A 20,673-nucleotide genomic window follows, 5' to 3' on the forward strand; every position below is an offset into this window, starting at 1 on the left:
CTCTGGGCTGATTCATGACTTTTCTTTTTTCCTTTTTCAAAGATAACTTATGACCTAATGGATCCTATTTAAAGACATTTATCATCGAGATTTTCCAGATGGCTGAAGATTTAAACTGTATTGTGCATCGTATACACAAATGACAGAAAATCCAAGACTCACCACCTATATTCTAAAAAGGCATTATTACAGCTAATGCCTATTTTTATTGGTAAACCCACACATTATAAAATTGATATGTATCAGGTACTACCAGGTGCTTTCCTATAAACTATCATATTTAGTCATCATATCAACCTAGTAAGGTAAATGTTTTTACTCCCATTTTAATGATGAGAAAAGTGAGGCTCCGAGAAGTTAAGCAGGTGGCTCTAAATCCTAGGAGGCTGGGATTCAAAACTAGATTTGTGCAGTTTTTGCTCTTTATAGAAATCGTGGTAGTTTAGGAAAGATACCTATGTAAAAAGGTTAAATGTTTACCGTTTCTAAAATGGAATCTTGACCCTCTCGAGATTTAACCTGGTTCTGTAGATGGAGGACAGCATCATGGACGGTCAAGAAGAATATGTCCTTTCTAATGTTATCATTAAAGAAACCGCACTTCTCCAGTTTTTCTATCACATGATCTTCAAAAGAAAGAATGTTCAGTCTCTAGGAAAGCACGTTTTTGTAACATCAGCCAATACTACATTTTGTCAGCTCCTCCTTTTAATTGTTTTCCCCCCATTTTCAAAACGTGACCCTGCTCTAAACTGGCTGAGTTTCTATTCCAAAAGAACCTGGAATGGTTGTACCATAACTGGTTGCTTTAGACAGCCTTGGTTCCCGACCACCTTGTTGTTGCCAGTGAACCCGTCCTCAGGCTGCTAGGAGCCTGGATGCTAATGGCTCACAGCTGGGCCTTCTCTGAAGAATTTTCCTTGGCCACCAGTTTATACCCCAACCTTGGGTGGCCTACAGCCCTTGACTGACTGATATGGGGGTACAAAGACTGGCCTGCTTGCCTCAGGAAGGATAACCCCGTGATGCTCTTCCTGCTGTGTGCCCCCTATGACATCAGGCTCAGGTAGACTTCTAAAACCATGGCTTTGTCCAGCCTCTTCCATTAGCCCCTCCCGAATTTCTCAGGCATACTCTCAATAAATCACTTGTGCAAGAATCCTTATCTCAGGGCCTGCTTCTAGACAACTCAGCCTAAGCGCTAGCATTTTCTTACATACATACACTTGTGCATAGACAGACACAGACTCAGACCCTAGAGGATTCTCTACTTCTAAGGGATCCAAATCATCCCCATGGTAAATTTTTCCCATTGACCCTGCACTGCTGTCAGGACGTGGCTCACCAGCTCTACTAAACAAATTGGAAGTAATATCTTTCCAGGTTCCAAAAGGCCCTCAGAGGAATTGCACAATGGGTAGAGTTTCTGTTTGTGGCACTGAAAAATTTTGGGAACCAGTCATTGTAATGGTTGAAAAACACTGTGACTCTACTTAATGCCACTGACTTAACTGTATACATCAGCGTGACTAAAATGGCCACTTTCATGTTATACATCTTTTACCCCAATAAAACATAGTTTTTAAAAAAAAGGTCTCTTTGGACATTATGCACCCACATTCCAAGGTAGAAGAAAGGGCTTAGGAGAAAGTCTTAGAGGTAGATATATTTGTACATGCACTTACCTTGAAGGGATGCAAAGTACACATTTACATCAATTCTGTGAAATTCTTTGACAATCTAAAAATGTAAAAAAGAATTTGTAACAGTGAGGGACTTTATCTGCCCATAATTCAGTAGCATTCCATTACTTGCTCAGGAGAAACGTGAACACTTTCATGGTTAACCAGGACTTCGAGGAAAGTTGATTATTGGAGAAAAGTTCATTCTTGGAAAACCAGAGAGGTTTTCTCTGACCTACAATGATGGTAGGACTAGGGATGAAAAGGCCATGTCTCCAGAGGTGGCAGCATCTAGCACACAATAATAGCACAGTGCTGGACAGCACAGAGGCGCTTCAACAATATTCGCACAAGAAAGGGAAGAAAATACAGGAGGCTTCCTAACACAGCCCCTGCTGATTGGAGACAAGAGTATACATTTGTATCTTTGAATGGAAGACATGTAAGTATGGATATGTGGCCACTGGATGCCAAATGTAAAAAACTGACCTAAAAAGTCCTCTGTATTTTGACTCTATCATTGTGAATGTCCTGATTGTGATTTCTGTACTTTAGTATTGCAAGATGTTACCATGAGGAGAAATTGGGTAAGGGGTACATAGGCTCTCTCTGTATTATTTCTTACAACTCCATGTGAATCTACAATTATCTCAAAATAAAAAATTTAATGAAAAAGATCTAGATACAGCCAAAGCAATCTTGAGAAATAAGAACAAAGCTGGATGTATCACAATCCCAGATTTCAAGATATACTACAAAGCTCTAGTAATCAAAACAGTATAGTACAGGCGAAAAAACAGACATATAGATCAATGGAACAGGATAGAAACTCCAGAAATAAACCCACACTTATATGGTCAACTAACTTATGACAAAAGAGGCAAGAATACACAATGGGGAAAAGACAGTCTCTTCAAAAATGGTGTTGTGAAAACTGGACGGCTACATGCAAAAGAATGCAAGTGGGCCACTTTTTTACACCATACACAAAAACAAACTCAAAATGGATTAAAGGTCTAACTGTGAGACCTGAAACCATAAAAATCCTAGAAGAAAATATAGGCAGTAACTTCTTTGACATCGGCCATTGAAATATTTTTCTAAATATGACTCCTCAGGCAAGGGAAACAAAAGCAAAATGTAACTATTAGGACTTCCTTAAAATAAAAAGCTTTTGCACAGCAAAGGGAACTATCAACAAAACAAAAACCATCAAAAAAACAAAAACAAAACAGAACAAAAAACCCAAACCTAGCAACCTACTGAATGGGAGCAGATATTCACAAATGATATATCCAATAAGGGGTTAATATCCAAAATATATAAAGAGTTTATAGAACTCAACACCCCCACACCCCCAATAATCTCATTAAAAATGGACAAAGGACTTGAATAGATATTTTTCCAAAGAAGACCTATAAATGGCCAACAGACACCTGAAAAGATGCTCAACATCACTCATCCTGGTAAATGCAAATCAAAACCACAATGAGGTATCACCTTGTCAGAATGGCTAGTATCAAAAAGACAAGAAATAACAAGAGTTGGCAAGAACATGGAGAAAAAGGAACCCTTGTGTGCTGTTGATGGGAATGCAAATTGGTGCAGCCACTGTGGAAAACAGTATGGAGGTTCCTAAAAAAATTAAAAATAGAAATAACATATGATCCAGTAATTCCACTACTGGGTATTTATTCACCCAAAGAAAATGAAAACACTAATTCAAAAAGATATATGCACCCCTCTGTTAGTATTGTAGCATTACTTACAATAGCCAAGATATGGAAGCAACCCAAGTGTCCATCAATAGATGTATGAGTAAGGAAGTAGTGTGGACACACACACACACACACACACACACACACACACACACACAAATATTACTGAGCCATAAAAAAGAATGAGATCTTGCCATTTGCAACAACATGATGGACCAACAGACACATAAAAAATGCTCAACATCACTCATAAGGCTAAGTGAAATAAGTTACTCAGAGAAAGACAAATACCATATGATTTCATTCATATGTGGAATTTAAGAAACAAAACAAATGAACAAACAAACAAAAACAAAAAACCTGAGAGTCTTTTTTTTTTTTACCCCAGAGTCTCAAATCCAGAGAACAAACTGATGGTAGGGGATGGGTGAAATAGGTGATGGGGATGAAGAGCACACCTACTGTGATGAGCACTGGGTAATGTATAGAATTGTTGAATCATTATATTGTTTATCTGAGACCAATATAGCACTGTATGTTAATTATACTTCAATAAAAATATACAAATTAGTAAAAATTTAAAACAAAAAACCAAGACACAAGAACTATGGGCAATAATAAAACAGAACTTGACATTTCTGGGGGAAAAGAAATCAAGACCTCTATACAAGTATAATGTTTGGAGATATAATTGCCCTTACAGGATTTGAAAGAACTATTTGTTAGGTGTGGAAAATATTCTGGCATTAAATAAGTTACAACTCTCCCCAAAAGTAATTCATTAAACCCTTGGACCAATACAATCTACAATGGAGCTGAGCCACAGATGAGAGTGAAATGCACAATGAAGAACAAGATTTATGTCTTCATTTCTGTTCTCAAATGAGTACTGTAATAGCCAGGCTTTCTAAAAGAACTGGAGTAGAAACTGCCAGCATATTCTTGAGCTCTTCTGTCAAGTATAATCACTTTTCTACCTCCCAGCCTTGTACCCACACCGCAGAATCATTGCCTGCCCTTGCCTAGGTAGCCAGGAAGCCGCAATTAAGCTAAACCCCAGTTAGGGGTCATTGCCATACTTTTTTAATAGACTTAATTTTTTTTAAATTTTTAATTCCAGTGTAGTTAACATACAGTGTTATATTAGTTTCAGGTGTACACTATAGTGATTCAACTGTTCAATATATTACCCAATGCTCATCCTGATAAGTGTACTCTTAATCCCCTTCACCTATTGGGGTCATTTCCACTTATTACATCTGATTGTCGGTGCCTTGAACCTGTTTTTCTCCCTGGCCCTCTTAATACCTACCTGAAGCTTCACCTAAATTTGACCCCTCTAGTCAAGTTAACACACTGGTTAGTCTATTTGGGAGCACTTCATACAGTTGGTTTTAAAAGGTTACTTAATGTTTGCTTCCCCTCTAGACTGTTTAGTCCCCTCATAACAAACCCTGTAAAGTAGGTACCATCATTACCCCCATATTGCAGATGAAGAAATTGAGGTACAGACAGATTAAGCGACTTGTCCATGGTCACACTGCTAGTAAGTAGTGGAGCCGGGATTCAAACCCCATGTGGCCTCACAGTCCATGCTTTAAAATATTGCATTCTATTGCAAAAGCATTCCTCTAGAAAAATTACAGATCCAACAATCGTCCCTTTGCAAGACCAGGTAACCCCTATCATGTTACTACTGCCAAAGCTCCAAATCTATAATCCAAAGCACCAAAACCTTACCATTCGCAGTGATCTCACTCCAACAACATCCAAGAAAGACACAGCTCCACAGTCAAGCACGAGGCTATGGATTGGCACTTTGGGAACATTCACTTTGACTGGAAGCTCAGAGTTCCAATCCACTTGAATCTCTATTTCCTTAGTTGGGATATCAAGGTCTTCTGGATCTTCAATATCTTCGTCAGGCTCAAAAGCATTATTTGATGAACCAGCATCCCTTATAATGCCATTCTAAACAAAGAAAACACTGCCAACTTAAGTGCCAATGACTGGGGGACATCTTTTAATGATTCATCTCAAATTACTTAAAAGTCCTATACACTGTTCCTTGGCAAGCAAAACATCAAAGGGGTGAACTCTAAAGGAATGAGATTTACCTCAGTCCAAACTGTGATGTTCCCTAGGAAGAAAAATGGAAGAGCAGAGGAGCCAGGAAACTCTTGATTTCTGGAAGATTGTGGAACTTGGCCAAGAGATACATTGGCAGGAGAGTCTGAATAAAAGGTAATAGATCTAAAAGTTTATGAACTTAACTGTCTTCTATTGTGAGTAATTTTCTGGTATCAAATTAGCACTAATTTTGTTCCCTTCAGTAAAAATAAGGTTTATTTCTCGATGGGAAAAAAAAAAATCACACCCTGAAAAATCACACCCTGCGTTTCCAGAGAGTTCTGCTGATTTTTAAATTCTCTCCCGTTCCCTCTTGCCTACAAGAACAACTCCACTGTCTCCTTATACATGTCTGGGTACCAAAGGGAATAAATCTAATTTTGACTATCTGCTTTCATTTCCATCTGAACAGGGAAAGAATTTAACAAGGAAAAGAAAGATGTCACCTCACCTTTGTTGCTCTTAATTGTCCTTTTTTGATGAGTTTCTGTATTTTCCTCAGTGCTTTCAGCCTCTTATTATATACTCTAATGGCATCAAATCCAACCTTTGGAAAGAAATGTCAAATTACTTAAAACGCCTGGTTCCTAATGCTCATTAATGGCAATTGTTATCTGGAAAGGTTATCTCTCAAGTGGTATCATTCCTTGAGACATCCTGTGGAAAAAGAAATTCTAAGGTCTGGTGGAAGTCTCCCCTATCAGCTCTACCCCACCTACCCAGAGACTCAGGAAAGATATTCTCATATTAAAGGCTCTAAGCCGGTAAAAAACAAAAACAAAAAACAAACAAAAAACAGCAAACAATAACCTCTTTAGCTTTAAGTCTGTGTTAACAAATTTCCTTGGCATCACAGAGCCCTTTTGTTATTGCAAAATCACATAGGACCATTCCTGTGAACGAGTTTGCTCTGGACCTCACTCAGAAAACACTGATGTAGAGACTTAGCATCAGAGCTTGGCATGGCATTCAAGACCACAATTTCCTGCTGACATATTCCACTTAGACTTTTTACCCTTTACTCCAACTGGGCAAATATCCCCCCTCCCCCAGCCCAAAGATGTGTACCTACCTTTGACTCTCAGCTCACAGAGTTCCCAAACACCTGGCATAACCCTTCTTCTGCCCAACTGTCACGCCCAGCCTGATCTGTCCAACTCCCTGGGATTGCTCCCTTCTGGAAACTCTTCACATGTACTGTGTATACTACTTATTTGGAACTCAAATTCTGCCGGGAGACATCATCTACTGTTTTTGTCTTCCATAGTTATTGCTACCTGGATTTTAACACATATGGTATTGTTGGTGTTTTCCTATCCCCCAATAGATTGTAAGTTACTGGGATGTTATAATTCTTAACGCCCCATACAAATGGAATAGGGCGTAGGGCCTTAGCCCCGTTTGAGCCAATAAATACCTGTAGAATCAATGAAGTCGCAAAGGAGGTTAGAAACCAAATTTCTAGGGATAAAATACTCACTGTGGACTTGATACATTTTTTAAAACCATCAACGTTGCCATAAAAAATAGGACTAGAAAATCTAAGAATCTTCACTCCTTCGAGTTCTTCAATCTAGCATTAAAAAAAAAAGTGTGAGGTTAAATAATCTTGGGCTTCAAACATTTTGATTCAATTTCTGGCTTTGGGGGGCACCTGGGTAGCTCACTCGGTGAAGCATCTGACTCTTGGTTTCAGCTCAGGCCATGATCACGGGGTCCTGGGATGGAGCTCCACCCCCCACCCCTTGGGCTCCGTGCTCAGTGCAGAGTCTGATTGTCCCTCTCCCTCCCCCTCTGCTCCCCGCCTTGCTCTCTCTCTCTCCCAAATAAATAAATAAAATCTTTAAAAAGAAATTCTGGCTTTTTCTGCTAGGAGGAGAGTTACGGTTGTTCAAAGGAGCTGGGCAGTAGCACCCACCTCTCCCTGAATAGGGGCTTCCCCCACTTAGAGGCCACAGGTTACTCAAACTGCTAGAACTTTACCATCCCAGAGAGGGTCAAGTTAGGAAGGGCCTTCATAAGCAATTACTCAACCCTCTGATTTCCAGATGGAGAAACTGAGGCTGAGAACAGTGACATGATTTTGCCTCAAGTTCATACCACTGCCCGCCCCCCTTTGTTCTTTGACTACAATTCTTTAAAAATAGAAAGAAAAAAAAAAGGTAGCAAACTGAGGGGATCTGCAAGAACTGAGGCCTAGGATGTCATCTGCTTGTTCTTACCATGACAGAGTGGCCAGACCAAAAATAAAGCTTACAGAATCCTAGACTTTTCTAGTCTTTAGGAATCCTAGCAATTTCAGTCCAGCCCCTGAGATGAGCAAGCAGGTGCTGGGACGCTGAGCGACACAGGCAGAGTCTCCCCAGGGTGGGGCCTAGAACTGTAAACTCCCAAACTCAGCCCATGGTTCCCTGAGCCAAAAGGTTCTCTACCATCGTGGTTAGCTCTGGTCAGCACTTGGCTCAACATAACTGAGAAAGATTGTGGAAATAAATTAAGTAGCAGCTAATGGAATTCCACGGTCAGTGTCCAACATTCTTTATACTCAATTGTTTTTTTCTTCATTTTCTTTCTCTGCTTTTTCCCCTGGTGACCACTAAGCTACTTTATTTGCACGGAACAAAAGCCCATCAGTGGGCTGTGTCTTTCCTTTGTTTTTTCATTTCCGGTATTATATATTATTTCTTCCAAGATTAGAGCAACATGTCAAAGAAGGTTCCTTGTGACAGAGAACTTAAAAGTCTCATGTTAGAATTAAATGAAAATCACCTTATGATGATTTCAGGTAATTTCAAAGAGGATAAGGATTAGATAGTAGATAAATAGAATTTTGAGGCAACTTCTGGAAATCATCAAATTGCCTATTTAAAAAAAAATTCCTCTTACAATGGTTTTACATGAAAAGAACATTCAAACTAGCATGGACACAATTCATCCAAACCACACGTATCAGAAGGCACATTGGGTCAAAGTTTTCATGACACCCCAGTGGACTTCTAGACGTTCCTGGCAGAAGCCACCCCCTTAGCTACCTTCTACCTGATACACTAAAAAAGAAATACACTGCCCCTGAAAATCCAGGCCAGAAAACCCACATTCAGCAAACGTCTCACAAAGGCACTTACGTTTTTGTAACTCTTGGTACTTTTGTAAATGTCTGTGCTAGGAATGCTTCCAAGGCCATTCCATGAGGGACTAGAAGAAGAAAAATTAGGTCAGGATTTTTTGGAACAGGCCTCCTTTGGAATAAAACATTAGAAGAAATAACAGATAGGAAAGAGCCCGTCGTTCTGGTGTTTTTGGCCCGTGTCTTCATTACAGATGACATCTTCCTGCAGCTAACTCTGAAATGAACAGCTGGTGTTTGTGTGGGCCCTGGGAGAAGGAGGACTTCCCTGACAGAAGTCATGAGCATCCCACTTCCATGTGTGTAACACTTTAGAGGACAAGCAAAGAGCTTTCATACATGGTGAATTTTATCTAAGTGCCACCATCCTTCTGGAAGGTCAGCAGTCCTATCTTCATCTTTATGGCTAAGCTGAGGGTCAGGTAAGGTCAAAAAGGCCCCAGAGGTAAGGAGCAGGGCAGCCTTTACGTTTGACCCAGGGGTCCTCACCGCCTGGCACAGTGCCTGGAACTTACTGGTGAGGTATAGCAACTTTCTGGGGAAGTATGGCGAGTCTTCAGGGATCAAATTAGTCTCAGTTGATAGAAATGGGAGCCTGGGGGGACCAGGAGGAAGTTCTTCCATCTACCAGACTGTTGGTTTCCTGCTCCTGATGTAATCAAATAAATCCCGTGATTCTTCAAGTGTGACCAGGGACAGATGCTAAATACAATTCCTGAAGAAAGAGTATCTGTTTGGGGTACTCTCAGCAATGTGTTCCCCGGACCAACCATATAATTACTGGCAATGAAACACTGTGGAGGATACTGCTTTCGCTTGGCTGAAAGCCTAGTTACCAAATCAGCAGCTAAAACGTGCCACTGCTTTATCCTCGGCTTATTGGGCTGTGCTGGATTTTCATGTAATGCTCATAAGCTATGTCGTCTCTCTCCTCAAAACTTTCTCGCCCAACCACACCCCCACAAGACCAAGAGAGCACGAGAAGCAGCATCTTCCAAGGCCAGGTTCGGAGTTACTTCCCAGAAGCAAATAGGGCATGTTGGGAGCTTGGGAACTCTCTCAGCCCGTGGGCAACCACGGAAGGATGCAGAGGCAGTGAACACAAGCTTTTGGGAAGACTCCAGTGTGCCGGGGTAGGGAAGGAGGAGGAGAAGGGGAACTGGCCGGTTGAATGAGAAGCGTGGGCTTATGCAAAGCGGGAGGGGTCTCGGCTGATCTTTTTCCCGGTTTCTTATTCCTGTGCGGCCCAAGCACAGGCAGAGAAGAGGCCAGACGTCTGGGAAGCTAACAGAGATTTTGAGGGAGAGACAGGCTCTGTTCGCCTCTCTGTTGGGACAACTTCATAGACCCAGGAGGGCACATACCGAAAGCCTCTCAAGAGTCAAAACAGAAGCAAGAAAACACCAGACACTCAGGCTCCCTCACAGATTGTTCTCGGTGACGTCAAGCCATGTCTTTGCTGTGACCTAATGACACCTACCTCATATAATCATGTGGCCTATGGGTGCATGCTTCATTTGGCCAATCTAAAGGATAGCTAGCTACAATCAACGCTTTCAAAGTCTCCTGGCTAGCTTCAGGAGAAAATGGCCTGTAGTCTATTTAGCAGCTACCTTGTCCTAAGCCTCGGGCCCAGTGCCCCACACACTGCATCTCATTTGCAGAAGGAACCGCATGGCTACCTTGGTCCTTTGCTGCGTCACGAATTCCTGAGTCTTATAACCATCAAAAGGAGAGCGTAGCAAAACAGCCCATGACTAAGTGCACAGATTTGGGGATGAGATACACCGGGGTTCAAATCCTGACTCCGTGACTTACTAGCTGTGTGATCTTGGGGAAGGTTCTTAACTTTTCTGAGCTTCGATTTGCTTCCCTGTAGAATGAGAATAATAAAACCTATTCATGGGATTTTTTTTGAAGACTAAATATGATAACATGTGTCAAGCACTAGGGGCTTAATTCACAGAAGCCCTCAATATACAGTAACTATTATGAAAGGGAGTGGCTTCACTATATTTTATCAAAATGGTATAAGAAATCACAGAGTGTGTGGTCCTGTTTGTGGGAAATCTGGGTCTTAAATTACTCACAATTGAACTCTCAGGACCACAGTGAGCAGTCCAAACATGAGGCCAGCCAGTAAACCGAGGTCCAGCCCCAGAATGATGGATGCTATGCACGTAAACACCCAGATAACCTAGGACAAAATGGAAATGGGAAGAATTGCATTAATCTGCCAGGTGCCATCAAGTGAGAGACTACCTGTGGAAACAAGATCAATTGTCCATGAACAAATTTCAGCCTTTTTTTTTTTTTAATATTCTGACTTCATTTCATGTTTAAGTGGAAGTGGAAATTGACCTTTCTGATAAAGACCAATTGTCCCATTTCAATGTGTTTTCATAGAATTTTTAAATAGGGAAAATATGAACATAGTTCAAAGTGGAATTAATATAAAAAAGGTCTACAGTGGGAAGTCTTGCTTCCAACCCTTTCCCCTCTCCATCCATCCAACCCCCCCTCCCTACTTGTGTTCTCTTCTATTTCTATGTGTGTCTGTGTGCACACGCATGTGCGCGCTTTTCACCAGCATTGCTTTTTGCAAATATGACTGAACAGCAGTATTTTATTTTCCCATCTTTTAATGTATTGTACACACTATGCCATGCTGCACTGGTCTCTTTTTCACTTCACAATGTGTCTTGGAGAACTTTTCCATATCAATCAATAGTTTTCTCCTTCTTTTTGTTTGTCCTGATTTAAATGAGAGCGGGACTCTGAAGGACTTAGCTTCTGGTTGTTACAGTTCCTCAGACCCGTTGCAAAGTTTACTTTGGTCAGTTATACTCACCAAGGGTTTTGTATTTTGGTTTTACTTTGTTTTGTGTTTTGTTTGTCCTTCTATACTACAGAGGTTTTTTTTTTTTTTTTAATTGTTTTTTTAATTTGGTTGGTTGGTTTGTTTGGTGCTTAATTTGTTTGTATGGGATTCTTCCTAGATGGAAATAGATCTCCCCAGAGATACAGGACCTTCACAAAACTTGGTCCACGTGGCAGGCTTCAGAGCCTTGGCTTATCCACAGAATTCTAATTTCTGCTCTGGGAATCCCAAAATGCAAGTGAGATTTAGGATATAATGATGTGGCCGGAAGCATATAAGAACCAAATCTTGGGGTGCCTGGGTGGCTCAGTCAGTTAAGCGTCTGCCTTCGGCTCAGGTCATGATCGTGGGGTCCCTGCTCAGCGGGGAGCCTGCTTCTCCCTCTCCCACTGCCTGCCGCACCCCCTGCTTGTGCGCTCTCTCTCTGTCAAATAAATAAATAACATCTTAAAAAAAAAAAAAAAGAACCAAATCTTATTTCAGACAAAAACGGGTGGTAAGTGACTTACAGCATCAATCTTATTCTGTCTCCACAGACGAGGAATGTCACACACCTGCAAGAACATCCCTTTCAGGTTGGCAATGACAACGGCGGCCAAGACCGACTGCCAGGAGAGACAGGGAAGGCTGTGTTATTCGGGGGAATGGCTTTCCATGTGACGAGTTTTAAATCTCCTGTTATTTCTCTGGTGGCAGAGCAGTGAAGCGAGATTATGCAATCAGCGTGCCCAGAAGCAGGGCTATACCTTCTGCAAGGGTTCCAGCAGCTTCCCCAGGGCAACAATGGCGATCATCACAATCCCAGCCGAGATGATGCCAGCAATCTGAAAGACACACACCTCCCATGAGCAGGGCTCATCCTCCTCTCGTGTCTTCCAGCTTGCTGGATGCAGGCAGGAGAGTCTGTTCGTGGGGGCACCTGATACTTCCCTACTCCCCCACTCTGCTCAATACTGTCGAGAGAAATGAGAATTATTTCCTAAAACTACACAACAGAAGGAAAAATGGGAAACATACCTAGGGGAGCTACAGCAGAGGAATTAAAGAAAACAGGAGACCAAGCCTGCTAAGGGAAAGCCAGCGGGACCTGGATTTCATCGGGATGTATTACAGACCCAGAGCTTTGGTGTCCGCTGGGGAGGCCAGACTCGCAATCCTTTGCCATAGCGGGGAACCTGGGCCACCCCTTTCCCCCAACAGCAGATCACCGAATGTTCTTGGGAAATACATTCTCACGGCACACGTCGGACTCTCCCACGTTAGGGAACCAGCAGCCATAATGGCAATTCAGACAACATTTCGTACTTACGGCACAGGACTCCCACAAAAGTCTCAGGGGAAATAAGTGCACCAGTCCTGCTGCAGATTCAAAATGCTACATGAGCATGATGACACGCGGGACCGCGTCCCCGGCTCCTCTGAGCGTCCACAGACGCAGGCTCAGAGCGTGGCCCCAGGGATGATGGGGCCAGTGCAGGGGTTAAAGGACCTTCAGAAACTGTACCTTCGCGGGCCAAAAAGCTCTCCTAAGATCGTAAATAGTTAGGAGAGAGGCTGAGGGGGTGGGGCTGTTCTCTGGCGCCATTAGCTCACCAGTGAACTCGGCTGAGACAGCTGGAGCATGGCCGAGGTGAAGACCGGACGCTCTGAAACAGAGGAGCCAAGGAGACAGAGCACCAGAAGCAAAGCGATGGGAGAAGCAACAGGGAAGACGGGCCTGGGCACAAGGGCCGCCTGCCCCAAGAGTTGGAAGAGAGACAGATAAAGCCAACATCAATAGAAATTCCGGAAGCTTCAGGAAATTTCAAAGTCACAGTCTTTCCACCTGGCAAATGGATCATTCAACGTTCCAATTATGGTTAGACCAGCCCGAGGCAACATTACATATCTGATGGACTAAACACTTTGCTTTGTACTTCCAGAGCTCTTTTTTAGGCTCTTTGCGCCCATTAGCACCACACCTCCAGGACGCCTGTGCCTTGGTGCCTTTCCCTCCCCTATCTGGGCAGAAAAACTAATATCCTCCCTCCTGCCTGCCTGCCTGCCTTCCTTCCTTTCTTCCTTTCTTCCTTCCTTCCTCACAATTGCTTAACCAACGTTGGTTGCCTATCACGAGCCATTTGCATCTTGCTGTGGATGCGGGGCTCTGCAAGTTGCTGAAAGAAATGGAGATCTGGGGACAGAGACCACAGCCAGCTGCCCAGCTCATGCCAGGAGAATGGCCACCTACTCGCCAAGTACACGTAACTGTAAGCTGCCAATGATGTGGACCAAGATGAATTTTGGTCACTCTGTTAAAATCTGTAAGGGATCCATTACTTGTACTTACTTTATAAGGCTGGATTGTGGGAATTGCTGTAGATTTTATGTCTATGAGCACATTCAATCACTAGGTAATTAATGATTCTTCTATAAGTGAGAAGGTAATCAGAGCTGAGAATAGTTTGTAATCAGAATTAGTTTTTGGTGAGTTGGTAGGAGTCAGGCAGGTGGGGCGAGAGAAAGAACAGGTTGTAACGTTAAGCTCTGCTACAATCTGAGGATGTGCTGCAAACCGTTAATGAGCACTGATCCCCATTACTGCATTCATTCATTCAGGAACCATTGCTTTCTGATGTCTCAGGCACAACATCTGTACCCCGGGACTACGAGGCTCCTCAGGAACAATCAGCATTTACGACATCTGTACCCCGGGACTACACGGCTCCTCAGGAACAATCAGCATTTACGACATCTGTACCCCGGGACTACACGGCTCCTCAGGAACAATCAGCATTTACGACATCTGTACCCCAGGACTACACGGCTCCTCAGGAACAATCAGCATTTACGACATCTGTACCCCGGGACTACGAGGCTCCTCAGGAACAATCAGCATTTACGACATCTGTACCCCGGGACTACACGGCTCCTCAGGAACAATCAGCATTTACGACATCTGTACCCCGGGACTACGAGGCTCCTCAGGAACAATCAGCATTTACGACATCTGTACCCCAGGACTACACGGCTCCTCAGGAACAATCAGCATTTACGACATCTGTACCCCGGGACTACGAGGCTCCTCAGGAACAATCAGCATTTACGACATCTGTACCCCAGGACTACACGGCTCCTCAGGAACAATCAGCATTTACGACATCTGTACCCCGGGACTACACGGCTCCTCAGGAACAATCAGCATTTACGACATCTGTACCCCGGGACTACACGGCTCCTCAGGAACAATCAGCATTTACGACATCTGTACCCCGGGACTACGAGGCTCCTCAGGAACAATCAGCATTTACGACATCTGTACCCCGGGACTACACGGCTCCTCAGGAACAATCAGCATTTACGACATCTGTACCCCGGGACTACACGGCTCCTCAGGAACAATCAGCATTTACGACATCTGTACCCCAGGACTACACGGCTCCTCAGGAACAATCAGCATTTACGACATCTGTACCCCGGGACTACGAGGCTCCTCAGGAACAATCAGCATTTACGACATCTGTACCCCGGGACTACACGGCTCCTCAGGAACAATCAGCATTTACGACATCTGTACCCCGGGACTACACGGCTCCTCAGGAACAATCAGCATTTACGACATCTGTACCCCGGGACTACACGGCTCCTCAGGAACAATCAGCATTTACGACATCTGTACCCCGGGACTACGAGGCTCCTCAGGAACAATCAGCATTTACGACATCTGTACCCCGGGACTACACGGCTCCTCAGGAACAATCAGCATTTACGAGTATGAGCCAGGGCTTTACAGACGTTTTTATTCAATCCTCACAACATCCCTTTGAGGTGGATACAATTAACATTCCCATTTTACAGATGCTGAGACTGAGGCCCCAACAGAAGAGAAAACACGAGAAGCCACACAACAAGGGAAGACCTGCCGGTTTCTGTGGTCATGAGTCCCTGGATTTCAGTCCAGGCACTTAGACTTTTAACCCCAGAACTTAGTATACATTTCAGTAATTAAATATCAAGCCACTTCTGTACTTGCTTCATTCTTCACTACTGAAATCCTGGCACCCTTCATTCCTAAATATAATACATGCCTGTGTGTGGCGGTGGGTATTAGCTTACCAGAACACCATTATCCCCTCAAAGGAATCGCTTTACACGGGCATTCTTCCTGGGGCGGCTGGCCCGTGCCTCCTTTGAGCCTGGAGGCCACAGCAGGAGAGTGGACATCACCAGTCGGGGACCCACCTGCACCCGCATCCAGCCCCGTGCCCTGGAGAGTCTGTCAATGCCCCATCTCCGATGAACGCAGCGGAAACTCTCATGCTGACAGCCACCATCAGAACACGGGGGCAGCTCTGGAAATCACCTCTGACCTCTCCCCCTGGACCACAGACCCCTGGCTCAGCCTCCTGGGACAGGCTGTATTGTCTTCCCTGCTCCCTCAGAGCTAGAAAGGCCTGCCCCCCCACCCCCAAAAAGGAAGTTCAATTTTAAAAAGAATAATTCTGAAAATTAAAATTAAATGTTGTTCAACAGGAGCCAAGAAATTGGAAGAGGCCCATTCTTCCAATCCCCCCACACAGAGATCCATTATAAATGGGAGAGGAGCATCACGTGCACCCTGGGGACAATTAAAGCTCCCCCTGGACAAGCCACTGCAGGGAGTCACTAGTTTTCTCAATTAATCTCTTGTACACTTAAGTCTCTGCCTTACTAAAGCCCTATCTGCCGACTGTGTGTGTGTTGTAGTGCTTACTTTGGATTCAAGGACGACCTCCTTTATAGCCTCAATGCCCTTTCTACTCTGAAACAATAGCTCTGTGTGGGGAGGGAGCCGCCTGTCCCCAGGCACGACAGAAACACAGTTCCTGAGCCTGTGCCTTGCCCCCATCCACCTGTTTTGGCAAATCTGATCCCACCTGTTGTGGCTAGAAAGGTAGCCTTTGAGAACGGCGTCTGAGCTTTCTGGCCAGTCGAAGGTGGGGTGATTCAGAGACGAACTGGGATGCCGGATTCTGGGTCACTTTGTGAACGCAACAACTTAGAACCACAGTGAAAAGGCAAGATTAAACCCACGTTCGGAACTTCAGGAACAAAAATCGTCCTCAAGAAGAAGGCCAAATGTTATGACCAAACTATCCTTGGCTGGCAAACTTGTTCTATGGGATGAAGGCCTCCGGAGGAAGTTCCTGATCCTTGGGAAGGGAACGTACACAGACACTTTTGATTCTCCTGAAAATACAATACCTCACTAATGCCCTGAAGTGCTCACGCTCGGCCTTCTCTATCCCCAGATAACAAATTGATAAAAATCAGCATTCTTCACCACTGATTCCTTGTCAGTTCTTATTGTCCCTGGAAACGCAGGTCGAGTGTAGCCACCTGCCAACTGAGCCCTGACACAAAGAGATACCTTTGAGAATCTGGGCACTGGGCAACCGTGAATGTTGGTTAAGAGGTTTCTGGTGAGGAGATGGATCGAGGAGATGGAGGAGCCCTGGGTCGGATCCTCTCAGGAGGCATAAGCCTAGGTGCTCAAAGGCTAATTGCCTTGCTCGGTTCTTGTGCAAGCCTTTCTGAGCGCCGCTCCCCTGGCCCATCCCCCGCAGGAGACAGACCCCCCCCCCACACTGCTGTGCCTTACCTGGGTCTTTCCCCCAGTGCTTTCCTGGACAGCCGTGCGGGACAGGGCAGTGGTGGCAACAAAACAAGAGAAGAATCCCGAGAAGATGTTGCTGATCCCAAAGGCAATGAATTCCTAAGGCAGAGACCGGGGGACAGGGATGCTACAAATAGAATCACTTGGCAAGACCCTCGCCCAGTGTTTAAGGAAGCAGAGGAAGAAAGCAAACTCCCAAGCCCACCCTGTCTGGTAGCCCCAGACACTTGCACATTTGTGAGCAATTTAAAAGAAGCAACCTGGCAATGTAGCATATGCCCGCAAAAAAAAAAAAAAAAAACAAACCCAAAAACAAAAAACGGCCCTGCATGTATTTACTGCAGTGAACCGCCTCAATTTAAAGCAGTCACAACCATCATCGATGGTGTTTGGTGCGTGGTTTTGCCAAATCATAGCTCCCATTACATAAAATATATCAGGAGACACTGGACTGCATGAAGAATTCTCATGCTGACCTAATACGTGAGCATTGAATGTTATTTATGACCTGACTGAATTAACTCTTAAAACTCGGCTTACTTCAGAAAGAAAAGAGATGCAGCCTGCATATTTCAAAGTAATTTCAAATCAGCACGCATAAGAGGGAAACCAGCTCAACGAGGGCTGTGGAAGCAACCGATCCCTTCCTGAGCAGACAACAAAATCTATCCTGCTCATGCCTTTTTCTTCTTTGCAGCCCTACAAAAGCAGGTCAGCGCAAGGGTGACTATACCTGGTTCCCATCGATGGTGTAATCATACTTGATGGCGTAAACCTTTCCCACAGACACTGCAATAGCGTAAGCCACCACGGCGATGGAAAATGAGGCAGCCAGCATCTCAGAAAACAGGCTCACAGGTGGGAGTATGGGGGGCAAAAACCTAGTGAGTTTTTGAATGAGAAAAGGGCAGTGAGGATTTGACCACAATTCTCTGTTCCTACCCCGCCAAAGGCTATACCCACCCAACCCCAAGCCAGGCATGAAAGTGCTTGATCCCGAGGGGAAAAGCACATCGAGACAAGTAAGTGGTAGCATTGCTTTTACAGTTTTTAATTCAAAGTTGGTGCTATCTCATGGGCTGACCTCTTTGTCTGCTCTTCGAGAGCCTACGAACGCTGCCTTATCTAGACCCCTGACATGAATAAGCCTGTCATTATGGATTCTGTAATATATAATCCCATGCCATGCCATTTCACACGTTAGTGTTTCTCCTCACACAATTTTATCTTAAAGGTCTCTGAATTTAAAAGATAGTCTGGCCATAAAATGAGATTTGCCTTGTATGAAGAGAGGTCAGGTCTATGAAAGAGACAAGCGATAGAAGATGCTAAAAGAGCTAAGTAGAAAATCCATATCTTAAGAGCCATGATATTTAAAATCTTGAGTCCGGAAAAGATTACATTTATGTAATTATCAGAATGTTCCAGAATCACAATGACTAAGACTTCCCAGTGACTGTGGGGTCAAACGACTACTGTTTGAGATACCAGAGCTATTCTACAAACCATGTAAAGAAATAAGCCTAGGGGCACCTGGCTGGTTCAGTCAGTAGAGCATATGATGCTTGATCTCAGGGTTGTGAGTTTAAGCCCCATGTTGGGCGGAAAAGCCCACTTAAAAAGGAAAGAAAGAGAGAAAAAGAGGAAGGAAGGAAGGAGGAAGGAAAGAAGGAAGGAAGGAGGAAGGAAAGAAGGAAGGAAGGAAGGAAACCTACATGTTTATAATCATTCAGTTGTCCCCAGATATGAAAACTGGGGGAATGGCTTTCATGTACCTGTATCTTGATGACTATCCATAGAGTGTATATCCAGAGGTCCCTAGCCAAAAAACCTCCAAAACAAACAAAAACCCCACCGAAAGAATCTCTCACCTACCTCACTTATGTCTGAGTTTCCTTTAATAGGAAACTACATTTTTCCCCTCTAATTAGAGGGAAGTGCTACAGCAGAAATGAGATTATTACAGAAAACCATAGAAATTTAGAGCTAGCTAGTATCCTGATATCATCCAAATTAATATGCTAATCTAATATCCTAGAAATGGTTGAATCTACCTCTCTCCTTTTGTTGATAAGGGAACTGAGGTCCAGAAAAGTGAAGTGACTTGCTCAAGGTCATTTAGTAGGGCCCAGGCATGAATGTTGATTTCCTGCATAACAAGATCTGTCTGGCTCTCTGCCCCAGGGGCCTTTTTCGCCCCACAGGTGAGGTTATTTTCCAGACTCCTTTTCTCCCACATCCCATCCTGACTCACAGGATTAGTATCACATCTCTGCTTGTACGGACGTGAGCTTAGACCCCACTTCTTAAAACTGGGTTTGTGGGGACACCTGGGTGGCTCAGTCAGTTAAGTGTCTGTCCTTCAGCTCAGGTCATGATCCCGGGGTCCTGGGATCGAGTCCCGCATCGGGCTCCCTGCTCAGTAGAGAGCCTGCTTCTCCCTCTGCCTGCCGCTCCCCCTGCTTGTGCTCTCTCTCTCTGACAAATAAATAAAACCTTTAAAAAAAAAAAAAAATATATATATATATATATATATAACAGTCTTGTGACTCACTCCCGAGACCCATTCAGCCCTACTTCAGGTAGTTCGGTCTGTCCAGATACCTTTCCAGTCCTGCAAAGAGTTCAGCTTTGATTGCGACCTGATGCCCAGTGCCTGCCTGCCTGCTTGCCTACTTCTCCAATTCCAGGTCCTTCTACCAGGTCATTGATTCCCCAGGATCACAAAGTGTAAAGCACAGAGACTTGAAGTCAAAGGACCTGAATGCTGGCTCCATTGCTTGGTAAGTAACTGACTTACTGACTTTGGGCATATTATTTAAACTTACCAAGTCCCAGTTTCTTTGGCTGTCAAATGGGGACTATATACTCTTCTCATAGGGTTATTGGAAGGAGTCAAGGAAGTATGATAAGAGTAGTAATTAGTACCTACACACATAGTAGGTACTCAGTAAATGTAGGGAGACCCTAAGTCTGCTGCACACCTGCCATCCATTTGAATTACCTTGCTGGAACCTAGCAGTGCTGATTTTTTGCCCCAAGTCACTCACTTGGGGCCCAGGTTGGACACCTTCTAACAACCTCTGAGTCGACCTCCTGCCCTTCTTCAGTGGCCCCGTTTGGCTACAGCCAACCCTCCCACGTCTGGCCTTATCATGAGATAACACTATGAAGGGGAGTGAGGGTGAAGGACACATTTCTGAAAAGATAAGGGTGGGGAGCGGTGGGTCCCTGAAGGGCCAGAGGACCCATAACAGACAGTCAGGCGTGATAAACATGATGCCAAGTGCGTCTCTTCACTTCAGGTTGGCCCTGAACATTTGGCAAATGCACCACCACTCCGACCATAAGGGAAAAGTGGCCTTCAGAAGGCAACTGGGAGAAAACCTCTGTGATTCTGCTGACCTCCCCTTCCCGTTCCCCCTGTGCCACACTCTCAAGTACAAGTGCAAAGCACGTCACTTCAAAAGCAGTGGTAACAAACATGATGACAGTGACAT

General features: G+C 44.1%; 1 protein-coding gene across 2 annotated transcripts in view; it reads right to left on the reverse strand.

Annotated features, from left to right (window-relative positions):
• Positions 1–20,673, reverse strand: part of SLC26A4 (solute carrier family 26 member 4) — a 50,825-nt gene that overhangs the window by 7,593 nt on the left and 22,559 nt on the right. The window contains exons 9-19 of one of the 2 annotated variants that reach the window (XM_036101391.2): positions 17,907–18,054; positions 17,159–17,272; positions 12,285–12,362; positions 12,048–12,143; positions 10,748–10,854; positions 8,656–8,725; positions 7,011–7,103; positions 5,982–6,077; positions 5,141–5,371; positions 1,686–1,740; positions 481–626 (exon numbers count right to left, since the gene is read on the reverse strand). In XM_036101391.2, coding sequence (XP_035957284.1) covers positions 481–626; positions 1,686–1,740; positions 5,141–5,371; positions 5,982–6,077; positions 7,011–7,103; positions 8,656–8,725; positions 10,748–10,854; positions 12,048–12,143; positions 12,285–12,362; positions 17,159–17,272; positions 17,907–18,054 — 1,234 coding nt within the window. Of the gene's footprint in view, positions 1–480; positions 627–1,685; positions 1,741–5,140; positions 5,372–5,517; positions 5,634–5,981; positions 6,078–7,010; positions 7,104–8,655; positions 8,726–10,747; positions 10,855–12,047; positions 12,144–12,284; positions 12,363–17,158; positions 17,273–17,906; positions 18,055–20,673 lie in introns of those variants that run through there. The other variant, XM_036101395.2, reaches the window with a different exon arrangement.

Source organism: Halichoerus grypus, chromosome 12 (genome assembly GCF_964656455.1).
Source record: "Halichoerus grypus chromosome 12, mHalGry1.hap1.1, whole genome shotgun sequence".
NCBI lineage: Eukaryota > Metazoa > Chordata > Mammalia > Carnivora > Phocidae > Halichoerus > Halichoerus grypus.